Below are 12,137 nucleotides of genomic sequence, written 5' to 3' on the forward strand. Positions count from 1 at the left end.
TCAGATTTTCATCACCCAAATATAGCTAGAAGGTGTAGAAGCTGCGGTTACTACTACTCTGTGTTCAATCAACAGCATTTGTGCATGAAGGGAGTTACAAAGAATGGGATCAACAGTCTGGCAATTTGTTTTTCTTTTTTATTATAACAATGTTATATAAAATCAGTCGGCTTGTCACACAATCAGTGCACCTGATTCTATCTTCTAAATAACCACTCTGCATCTACATTCACTGTCTGCCACCACAAAACCCTGACATGTAATGAAGGCACTCCACAGTTCTGGTTTTTCACTGCTTGGTTATCAGTCAATCCTTAAGGCTGTTGTTTAGGTTACTGTATTGTACGCATGCAGCTATATCTGATCACAGATCTGTTGTTTTTGGCTTTCTAGATGGGATCTTTATGATACTGGTCCCACAGGTTGCTGTCCAGGAGCCACTTTGTTCCGACCAGTAGAGGGACTGGAGGTGTAGAGAGAATCCTCGATGTTTTAAGGTTCAGTGTCACTGCTGTGTCATTCTCAGGATTTGGAGTAGGAGACCCTGCACCTCTTCATCCATTCTGCCCTGTTGGGCAACAGGAAATTATGTAAGAACGAAGGTACTGTATTTTAATCCTTATTGCATAAGCACAGGCAGAGCCCCCATTATGGGCTCTACAGAACAGACCCACCAGCAGCAACTGGTTTTTATTTCGCTCTGAATATGAAGCTACTCTTTGCCCCCCTCCTGAATATGTAGGATAGATAATGACCCACAGTGACAATTTCAAGCACACAAAGTGTACTGGTCTGGAAGAAACTGCAGTGAAAACTTCTATCAGCTAAAAGCATGAAGAAGCAACAGTTCTTTTAAAAGTCAGATCTGAACAATCCCTCATTACAACCAACATTACAAAAGGAAATAGCTAATGTATACACCTTAGTGGTGAAATACTGTTTGATAAAACTGATAGAACGAGAGAGTGTATTGAGCCCCCCTTTCCCCCACACCTCTTCTGAAATTTCATCCACTTTGTCTGGTTAGCAGAGATGGTGGACCGAGCCTGCCCACTCCTTATTGTCTTCGCCACAAAGGGGAGCAAATTCAGCAGTCAGTGCCAGTACAGTACACTTACACTGCCACTTACAGTCCAGACTGTAAGTGGCTGTCCAGCCAGTCCCACATAGAGAACTTAATTGATCTAATCTGACACAGCCCCCCCACACTTCAAAACTCAGGAAACAGCCAAAACAGTGGTGTCAAGTGCACAGATAATACTTAAGATTCATTTTTTAAAGTTTATTTTGTGCTGTGGCGTGTATGTGTGTGTTCAACTGACCTGTACAGCTGCCAGTAAATGGGAACGATATACAGCCACTACCTGTTTGTGCTTTCGCTCCCAGTCCTGCACAAAAAGGTCACAGAAAATGTTTTTCCATTTTTACAGATCATGGTCATATAGAAAAAAAGTCCTTTGGAAATCATGACATTGTATTTTTTCTCATTCCGCACATCCCTTTTGTCAAATCTCTCCTCACCTGGAGCTGCTGGGTAAGTATCGAGATCCTGTTCTGCAGTGCCATTTGCTGCCCAGGGTTACCATGATGGGTGGATGAGGAGGAGGATGTGATGCCGAGAGGAGGTGAAAGAGCTCCCAAGGCCTCCTTTAGCCGGAACACCTCCTTGGACAGCTCTGTTATCTGCACAAAGACGAACACATCCGTTTGGCCAAGTCATGGCTGCTTCAACAGCAGCTGTTTGAACTGGTTCTGCAAGCTCTCACCTTGCGATCCTTCTCCTTGACCAAGCCCTGGGATTCCTGGATGTCTTTATGGAGTTCCTGGATGTGACTGGATTGCGCCTGTAGTTCAGCAAGCTGCTGCTGCACTGTGGCCAGTTGGGACTCCGCGACCTGTCGCTCACTCTTGTTAAAGAGAGCCTCCCTCTGCACCTGGAACACCTAGACCAGTAAAAACCACCAGTGGCATCCTGTCACTTTAAAACTGCTGTCTATGTTTGGTCATATTCCTGGTTCAGATACTTTCTGCTTATATGCTGTAGAATTGGAGGCTGACCCAGGAGCACCAAAAGAGGCGTACAGTTTATTTAACTGAGATACTTAAAAGGGTAGTGCAGTTGCTAAGGTACTTAATATCAGCACATGCTTGCAGAAAAGATCTCAAGCTCTTGATGTATGAATCTTAAATTGTTTGTTTTCATTTCCTCAGTGAAAATTTTTATCTAAGTTAGCTCACAGAAATTTCCCTTGGTAACACTCTCTTTGATCTTCATACACCCACGCTGGGGTTGCACTGCAGTAAGCCAAGCTACAGTAAATCTACACACATTTGCTTTTGGCAACGTATTTGAATGCCAGCACTAAACTGGTTATGTGCCACACTAACCATGCTTTTGTAATAAAATGTCCTCTACTTTTAGCAGGACTCAATTTATGAAATGCATAAAACCCCATTAGGAGGAATCGTCCTCTGTGTGAAAAATGTTGCCCCTTACAAACCCCTGTGTTTGCCAACCTGAGCTGGAAAGGCAGCTACTCAGTTTCCAAAGTGATGATGGAAGAAGCCTATAGTGCACATGTAAAGCTACTTCAGTGCATCGGTATGCACATACACTGAGGATCAATGACAGAGGAAAGTACTGAATAGAGAAAGTAATACACATATGAATAATGTAGAGGCAGGAAAAAGGCCTTCATGGAACATGGCTCACTTTGTGACAGACACAATAACATCTAATGTGGCTTTAGATAGCATTAGAAAGGATCAGAGATGCAAGATACAATAACAGACATGCACACATTTACAGACACATGCACACACCTCGGTGCAGGTCTTTTCATGTTTGCGGGTCAGATCATTGAAACGAGCCGTGATGGCGTTGATCTCAGCCTGCAAAGAGAGCCGCAGGGCCTCGTGGTCCTCCTTAGAGATCAGACCCTGTTCTGCAGCCTTCTGAGACTTCAGCTCTCTCAGCTCCATCTCCTTCTCAGTCAGAGCGTCCTGTGCTGCTGCTGCACTGCTCTCACTGGCCTGCAGGGAGTGCTGGAGCTCTGCCTATGAGGCAAGAAGCACATATTAACCGACAAATCATAACTTTCTGTCTTTGGAACAAACTTGTTGGCAAAATGTACTACTAAGTGAAATGAAAACGCATTTATTTGATGTTTGCATGTCATATTACTATACCTACTGTGATGTACCACACAGGGTGTGTATCTCACTTACACCCTTGTTATTCTAAAGCAATCCAGAGCAAATATCTTTATATCTAAAACTGTTTTTTTTATATTTAAAATCTTTGTATTGTGTATACTTTTACTGAGGCATTTCAAAACAGGTAAATAGTAAATAACAAATGACAGTACGATAACTAAACTGAATTTCCCTGCTGACCTTGATCTTCTCATGCTCCTCTTTCGGTATGGCATCCTGCAAGGAATGCAGTTTAGTCTCTAGTGCAGCAGCCTGCTCCTCAGCATGGCTACGAAGGGTCCTCTCCTCCTGGAGCTCCTGCAGTGTCTGAGCTAGCTGTTCTGATACTGCCGACAGCGCCTCCTTGTGTTTTGAGAGCGGCACCACATCTTTTAGCTGCAGGGCGTCCTGTGCCCGGCCCTCCCGCTCTGCGCACAGACAATCCAGAGCCTGGGCTGCTTCTTGTCTGGCAACTTCCAGTTCTTCTCTCACTGCTGCCAAGGTGCGTCTGGAGTGCTCTGGTTGGAGAGAGGCAAGATCATTCACAAAATGGACAGAAAAGTCCAGGACTAACAACTAAATAAATATGATATTTTCTATTTACAAATATGGCACTCCACACCTGACATGACTGAGGGCTCTGAGCTTTCTGAGTGCTCCTCCTCTTCTTCTTCCTCCTCATCATCGCCACGTGGAGGAGGCCTGAGTCTCTCCAGCTCCAGGAGGGCATCATTGAGCCTTCTGGCCACATCTGCCCTCTCCCTGGCCAGCTGCTCACATTGAAGCCCCAGAGTAACCTGCACCTCCTCCAACTCCGAGCGGGGCACACACTTCCTCAGCTCCCCCTCTAGTTCTCCCAAACGCTCCTGGAGACGACGGACCTGATCTCCATCTCTCACTGCTCCTCCTTCTTTCACTGATATCCTGCTCTCTGCCAGGGCTGCCTCCAACTCAGCCACTTTGTCACGAAGGCACTTCACTATTTCCCTCTCTTCGCCTTCTTTCTCCTCCTCTTCTTTCATAGATTCCTTCTGAATCAGAGCAGCCTGGAGTTCTTCTACTTTCTCTGTCAGCTGTTTGATTGTGTCACTGTCCTGGCTGCTCTGACCTCGTTCCTCGCCCTGTCTCTTAGCAAGCCCCTCCTCCAGCTCCCTCACCCTTGCTCTCAGCTGCTGTGCCTCCTGACTCGGACCCTCCTCTGCAGCCCCAGACCCGCCTTCAGTCCCGGCACCTGCCACGGCAGTATCCCCCTCACCATACTCGACAGAAAGCACCCCCAGACGCATCTGCTCCTTCAGCTCCACCAGCTCGGACTGGGATGAGGCAAGCTGCTCTTCCAACCCACGCAGCTTCTCCTTCAAAGCCTCTGTACTCTCTGCATCTGCACCGCCTTCCTTTGACTTGTCAACACCACTGCAAAACAAGACAGGGCTATCAGTAAGTCAAACATTGTAAAAAGTAACTGATCAAATCAATCATTGGTTGGTTTCTTGACAACAGGGGTCAAGAAACCAACCCCCAAGTCCATGATGCCATGAGTATACATTTTACAGTTAAGCCTGCTCAGCCTCCAGCATGCTGCAGGAAAAATGTAAATGCTCAGCAGTTTTAAAAATGGCCTTGATAGAGGCTGCAACTAGATACTGCTGAGGCTTTGGAGCAGATATTAGCAAAGGTGTGCACAATAAAGGTCTCATTCAATACAGGGGAGTTCAAGTGAATGAGAACCATGTTGGCTATTTCAGCTGCTTGCTAGTAGTAACTCAGTTTGAATGAGTAAATAAATGATTCAGTCTTACCACTCCTCTGCCATGCAGGAAGCCTCCTCTGAAGGCTGGGTTTGAGAGAAGCGCTCCTGAAGGGCTTCAAACTCCTTCCTCAAGGTCTCATACTGAGCTAAGGGGACAGAGTCTGGGCTGGACGTCTGCATGTCTGTGTCGTCCTTCTCAAACATCTCCAACATCTGTACACAACAAAGGAAGGAAATTTTAGTAGCTTTTAAGTGGATGACTTGTATGGTTCATCAGTCAACGCTGATAGCTACATGATGAAACTCAATAGTATTGTTTCATTAGATCCTTTCTGCCTGGTAAATTCTTTCTTTTTAATGCCACGCCCTCAGTTTGTAACAAAGAGCTTCTATTTTAAATGTATAATTTATTTATAAATCTAAGCCCGTGCAGATATAACCCTGGTGACATCATCTTATGCTTTTTTCTCAGACCCGACAAAGCTCCTCCAGAGCCACAGAAGACATAGTACAACTGTTTTCCAAGGCTAAATAATGCTTCCAGTGATGAGTAAACTGACCTTTATGTGTAAAATTGATGGAGCTCCCTTTAATTAGCTTAGGTCATTATGAGTTTTGGGATCCTGCTCTGCTCTCTATGGTCTACAGTAAGTCACCGCAGGAGGTTTGGTACTAGTCTCCTTCTGACGTTCTTCCCAAGACGAAATCTCTCTTTGCTCTCATTTCAGACCTTACATTTCCAGACTTTCCTGACCGTTTCTTTTTCACACGGCAGAGCAGAACTGAAGTTCTTGGCCTTGATCGCTGCTTTTCACACAGTGGCGAATGAACAACCATACTAGAATACTTCAAACAAACAAACAGCATGACCCAGTCAGTGAAGAATGACTACAAAATGGCCTCATGTCTGCATCTGATGTTGTGTTGTTCTATTTATACTTGTATGAACACATCTGCCTCAGTGCATTAGTGAACCAGAGCGCAGCGTCATAACATATAAGTGGTCATGACTAATGCTCCAGTCAGGGACACTCAGCTACCCTTGAAATAACATCTTCATCTTCTTCCAGGGAACCATTTAATAATCACTTCACTATTCATTTATGCTCTTTAAAGAGGCCTGTGAGTGCGTGTGTGCAACTGTGTGTGTGTGAGAGAAGGAAGATTATGTTTTTGTTTAGTATATTTATTGTGGGATATGTCAGATGAACGAGCATTCTTTTCTGTGAGTTATGTGTCAGTAGGTGTAAGTGTGTTTATACATTTAGATGTGTATTTGAGCATTTGTGCTGACCCTGACCTTACCTGTACTTTGAGAACAAGTTCAGAGTTCTGTGAGGTAAGTTCCTCTATTTGTTTACGCAGCTCAGCAACAGTTCCTGGGTCTGTAGGGGCAGGAGATGGGCTGGCTGAGTCACTGTCCACTTGAGAAGTGGTCTCATCCTGAGCAAGGGAGGCTCTGGAGCGCTTGGAGAGCAGCTTCTCTAGAGGGAAAGTTCAAGAGAAACCACAGTAAAAATTAATCAGTGTACTTCCTGACATGAGAGACACAGGAATTGCCCATGGGGTATAGCTGGGACACATGCATGGAAGTACATGGGCCAGGGCTGGGGAAGTATATGTAGCATACCTGGGAAGTCCAACATTTCATCCATGTCCTCAGAGTCACTGGCCCCTATGCCATGTCCTCCCTTCAGCTCCTCCAGCAGCTTGTCCCTCTCTGCCTCTGCCTCCTCTAGACGCTGCTTTAGTTGAGACAACTACAGGGCGCACACAGACGCATGTAAAAATAGAGGTTATAACAAGCAACCTTCAGTCTTCACAAATATGTTGACAGCTCTGAAGCAGATGAAAACGCACAGAGCTCTAATGAATGCATGTAAGTTTACATGAAATCATGAAACATTTTTCAAGGTCAGTTTGGGCTGCATGCAATGCAGTACCTCCTCCAGGGCAGAGAAGGCGCTCTGGTGCTGCTGCTCCAAGGCTTTGATCTTCTGGAGCAGACGGCCTCTCTCCAGACGGAGCCGTCGGATCTCCTCAAATACCTCCTCATCCTCTGCCTTACGTGGACAACCCCCCCAAAAAATATGAAAACCTATGTATTTCATATAATACGAAGGGTGAACATCGACTATGACTAAACAATAATCAAGAAGAGTGCCAACCTGGGCAGATTGCTGTGTTTCTGGAGGCTGGGGAGAAGGAGAAGGAGACTGGGGCGGGGGCTCGGGGGACTCGACAGGGGGAGCAGGACTCTGGGGCTGCGGAGAAGGTGGCAAATCCTGCATCTTTGTGATAGAAAAACAATAAAAATTAATCTTTATTAGTCATCACACAGATGATACTGTTCACTTAATATCTTGCTGTATTACAGAAATATTACTAATTACTTGTACTTGTAGAATTAGCATTAAAATGGACATGCTTGAGTCTTGTTTGCCCTTACCCAGTAAAACAGAGATCAACTGGTCCAAAACTGGGACTCACAAAATAAATCTTAGATTTTTTTCCCCTGGTTTTATCTATTCTAAAATTACACGATCTGATGAAGAAAACTCACAGGTTTAACTTTGTCCATATGGAACATGTGATGGGGGCAGACATTTAAGTAGTAGCAGACATTGCTGCCAGTGATTTAGGTTATATGCGCTGACAATAGAGTAAGTCTGGCCTGGGGTTTTGGGTTTTTCCACTGATGTGGTTCTTACAGTACCTGGAGAGGAGAACGGGGTGGTGGAGGAGCTTTCCGTTTGCGGGGGGTAGTCCCCCCTTGTACTGATGAGGCGCCTGAGGGGACTTGGGGGGGCTGTGTGGGAGTTGGGAGGGGGATCACAGACAAGCATAGGTCAAGCTCAACTTAAAATGGGAAAATGGAGGAAACCAAGATAAGGCAAAGGGTCAGCAATAAAGGGGAATGAAAGCCAACAAAAAGAAAGCAGCACACAAAAACAATGAGCTCATATTGGAAAACATGCACAATATGATCGGCCAAAAGGGCCATGATCTCACTGATGGAAGGAGTGATGCAACGCACAGCTATGCAACATTACCTCCTCGCCTGCGCCCTCAGAAGCTACGTATGCAGAGGGAAAAGACAAACACAGCAGAACGCTTTAACCTCTACAGCAGTCAGGTTCAGCAAACTGCTAGAGGCACATGAGAGTATGTGCACATACATATGTATACACACTCTCATTTTTTAACATGTAGTTCATAGTAGTGGCTTTTGTGTAACTTGTATGAAATCCACCAGAATATCCAATTATAGTATAAAAACTAATGTGGTCAGGCGTCATATGCGCACCAAATTCTCCCCTTCATCTACTTTCCCAACCAGTCACACATCTGTTTTCCATATAACAGCTAAGTCTTTGTTGGGAGATAAAAGTGGAACAAGTCTTTCGTCTCCTTTTTTTTTCAAATTCCCACTTTACAATCACACCCAGCTGTCCTCCTGATCTTCTTCCTCTTATTACAGCTTAACAGCCACGATCCAGAGCAGCACAGCCACAAACAGAAGCCATACACTAGGTCTGATGGTCTGTAACATGTTCCTACCTATGTGCTGTGCTGTGATGAGCTGTTTCATTTAACTAACTGTGTCTGATTTATAATAATTCATACTGTACCTGGGGGTACTCCATCCTGCAACATCTGTAGGATATGTTGGTTGCCTGTGGTTACGCTGTAGTCGGTGGCTTTGTGTCCAAGGGCGTCAACCAGTTGTGTGTTGGCCCCACCTCTCAGCAGAGCCTCTACGGTTTCAACACTGTCACTCTCACAGGCCAGCATTAACGCAGATCTGTGATTCACAAAAGTGATCACAATACAGCAGGAAAACACTAAATCAGTTACACCGAGAAAACTAATAATGCAATCACAAATCATCAAAACCACAAAGTACTGAAGAATCACAAGGTATATTAGTCTGAGACCTATATTGTTTAAGTATTGGGCAGAGACTCATTTGGTCGATTTCAAACTGACAGATCAATAGCCTGCTGTGAACATAAAGCATGTGTTTGTGTTTCAGAATGAATTACTAGAAAATATATATAACATATTGTATAGAACTGTGACAATTATTGATCTGATGTAACGATGCAAACTAAAAAAACTGCATCATGACCTGCATCCCTCCAAATCTCTCACAAGTGCTCCCAGCTACTGGAGACCTTCGACTAATCCTGAAGAGGTTTTTAGGTTCTTGCTTAGCTGAAGAAGCTGCATTGTCTCCTAGTCTGCCTCAAGAGTTGAACATTAACAGTCTAGTACCTTCCCTGGTTGTCTTGTATGTTTGCATTGGCACCTCGCCCCAACAGGAATACACAAAGCTCCACTCTGCTCATCTGGGCTGCTAAGATCAGAGGAGTGGCCCCATCCTGGCAGAGAGACATACATCATGGTGTAACAGCACGCATTGATATTTGAAAGTTTTGTCTAATATACTAGATTAAAAAAAAGTAAATCCTTCCTTACATGCACAAAAAAAAAGGCAAACCAAATTTAATTTACTGTAACTGTATTCATCAACTTACACTGTCCTGGACATCCAGATTCGCTTTAAAGTCCCACAGGGTCTCAGTGCAGGACAAGCAACCACTGACCGCTGCATAAAATAATTACCATGGTTGATATCAGAGGTTTACGTATAACGTACTGTACTTACATAATGAGATGGCAGATTAAAGATTTTTGGTAAGTTTAGCTTCAGAGTTAAATGTTCCTAACTGGAATGTTCCTGCTTGCTTTCAATACTTTTATAAATTAGGTTGAATGGGATCTGTGAGAGAAGTGTGTTACATGTAGAGTAGCTGTTATCAAACCATTGTCTCATTGTGTTGTGGTTGTGTAACTGTTACCTGCTTGATGAAGTGGTGTTCTGCCAATGCTGTCGGTGCAATCTACTGTCAATCTCTCCTGTTAGAGAAAACAAAATTAGTACAATCTTAAAATTCCTTAAAATTATTTGTCCTTTATCCATTTGCTATATATTTTGTATATATATTTTTGTGTTTTACCTGTAAAAGTCTCTTTAAACACTCTGACTGGCCATTTTTGGCTGCGAGGTGAAGGGCACTGAAGCCTGGGGTGAATCAATCATAAACAGACATTTATAAACAATCCATGACACATGTGATTCAACAACCTTGGGTCATGAGATAAAACTCTTATCTGGTCATAAAATACCGTACCAGCACCATCAGGGACGTTAAGATCTGCTCCATGAGAGATGATTACCTCCAGACAGTCTAGCCGGCCTCGGGATGCACAGAGGTGGAACCTGCCAGAAAGTAGGAAGGACAGTACGTGTTGTTGGTGATTAGAGATGAGAAATGATAACTGGCTTCCATTTAAAATGTGTGATTATTCAGAAATGTTCAGCTCCAACACTGCTGATTTGTCTGATCAGTTTAGTTGTAGTTTAAGAGACAGCAGGATATAAAACTCAAAAAGTTCCTTAATTTAAATGGGGGGACCATTTAAAGAATTGGTGAAGAACTGGACTGATCTAAATACTCAGTGCTAGTTACGTCTTTCCATGAAAAATGACTTACACTGCACTAGAAATGATGTATTTTACATTACCATAATCTTAGTGCAAATTTAAGGAATTCAAACAGTACAAATAAATGTTTATTTCCCAGAGTAACAAGGAAAGGTAAAAATTAGATGACGAACTTACGCTGACTTGCCCTCAGCGTCCAGCTTGGTGGGACAGAGACCTTTTTTGACGATGAGAGCGGAGACTTTGTCAGGTTCATTCTGCTCCACAGCCTGCAGGAGCCTCTCATCACTCTTACTCCAGTCCTGACTCTGAGGGGGGGGACAACAAGCCAGAGAGCAGGTCATCACCCTGTACTGCCCCAAAGGAAACTGATACCACACTACATATCTCATAACATATCTCATACAAAACAATGGACAGGCAGCAAGGAAATATAATGCAATTAAGATGTGCAACAACCAATGACGCTGTCCATGAAAAAAAGACATTTTTTCATTAAGAGAAAAAAAACTAACCAATTTTCTTTCCTATTCTTGAGTTTATTGGGGATACAGAGAAGATACCTACTGGCAGCGGCAGCAGGGTGAGACAAGGACAGAACCTCTTCATCAGGCTAAAAACAGGCTGCTGAGGATCCATAGGGCTATCAGGGCGTCGCACACTCAACTAAATACAGCTATAGTATACAAAGTCACCACGGTGTGTCCTGACTGGCAATACACACTGCTGCCTGGCTATAAATCAAACCCAGACTTACATCAGATAGTGTAGAGAACTCAGCTAACGACAAATTTTTAATCAGATAGTCTTTAGACGTTACAGCAACATCACCGCAGAGCTAATTTGTGCTGTACTCAAAATCACAGACCAATGACACACAATAGATTGTCAAACATAAACTCTGGCACACACGAAGTAACACTGCTATTCTCTGTCCTCACGTCTCCCTGTGCAGTGCGTCCCTGTCTGCATCCAAAACATCATCCTCACGTCCCGTTCCGGCTGCTAGCAGGGACACAGCCAGTCTTACCACCGCACCTCACACACACACACACACTCTCTTCCACCTCCTTCTTTTCTTCACTGTCCTCCTTTCTCTAACCTAGTAATTTCTCCGCTGCCTTCTTCTCTGTAACAGCCCCCCTCTTTCTCTCTATTAGTTTTTGTCAGGTCCTGCACGGTAACCCCCTGGCAGCGTCACAGATCTGTTTCTCTGCAGTTACAGAGCGGGGCCTGTGTGATGTGAGGACTCAGCAAAAAGAGGAGAAACAAGCTGGATAAGCCGCACTCTGCTCTGCTGGTTTGAATGGTCATTTACGGTGGCAGAGGGGACATAGTGAGGCACACAAACATCAACAGACACATGTATGCATGGTATCTATCTATCTGTCTGTATGTCTGTCTGTCTGTCTGTATGTCTGTCTACTTAGCTAAGTGGCTATTAAGTGAAACTACTCATCAGCCTCATCCGAGAAGATGAGCCTTGTCACCATTGTTGTAGTGATCATTAAATGTCCAGTCCAAGGTAATGGGGAGGTAGAATTTCCCAAGACAACTGATAGTAACGTGGTGTTAATAGCATCATTAGGGTCCAAATGCTCAGACCACATTGTAGAGTCAGCAGTTAATAGTTTATCTGCCTGTACATGTGCCCCACTGCTGCATGGGTGCAAGGTCACT

The 12,137-nt window shown here is 44.2% G+C and overlaps 1 protein-coding gene across 1 annotated transcript; it reads right to left on the bottom strand.

Moving 5' to 3' along the window:
• Nucleotides 1-221: 221 nt before the first annotated feature.
• On the bottom strand, nt 222-11,096 carry ankrd24 (ankyrin repeat domain 24). Its single transcript, XM_041040637.1, has 22 exons — nt 11,025-11,096; nt 10,635-10,765; nt 10,144-10,232; nt 9,970-10,034; nt 9,811-9,868; nt 9,487-9,557; nt 9,224-9,330; nt 8,578-8,750; nt 7,999-8,021; nt 7,662-7,754; nt 7,114-7,236; nt 6,889-7,008; nt 6,576-6,705; nt 6,251-6,429; nt 4,995-5,158; nt 3,818-4,608; nt 3,397-3,713; nt 2,824-3,057; nt 1,767-1,943; nt 1,522-1,683; nt 1,323-1,388; nt 222-568 (listed from the first exon to the last, which is right to left on the bottom strand). The coding sequence occupies exons 1-22, from the start codon at nt 11,094-11,096 to the stop codon at nt 506-508; spliced, it is 3,408 nt and encodes a 1,135-aa protein (XP_040896571.1). The 3' UTR covers nt 222-505.
• Nucleotides 11,097-12,137: the final 1,041 nt, after the last annotated feature.

Source organism: Toxotes jaculatrix, chromosome 6 (genome assembly GCF_017976425.1).
Source record: "Toxotes jaculatrix isolate fToxJac2 chromosome 6, fToxJac2.pri, whole genome shotgun sequence".
NCBI classification, from domain to species: Eukaryota; Metazoa; Chordata; class Actinopteri; family Toxotidae; genus Toxotes; species Toxotes jaculatrix.

Excerpts from the sequence above, each read along its gene's own strand:
- ankrd24 (XM_041040637.1), bottom strand. The coding sequence starts at position 11,096 with ATGGATCCTCAGCAGCCTGTTTTTAGCCTGATGAAGAGGTTCTGTCCT. Across the intron at positions 9,869-9,969 it reads GTTTAAAGAGACTTTTACAG|GAGAGATTGACAGTAGATTG; the intron begins GTAAAACACAAA and ends TTTCTCTAACAG. Across the intron at positions 7,237-7,661 it reads CACCCCGTTCTCCTCTCCAG|ATGCAGGATTTGCCACCTTC; the intron begins GTACTGTAAGAA and ends TCTATCACAAAG.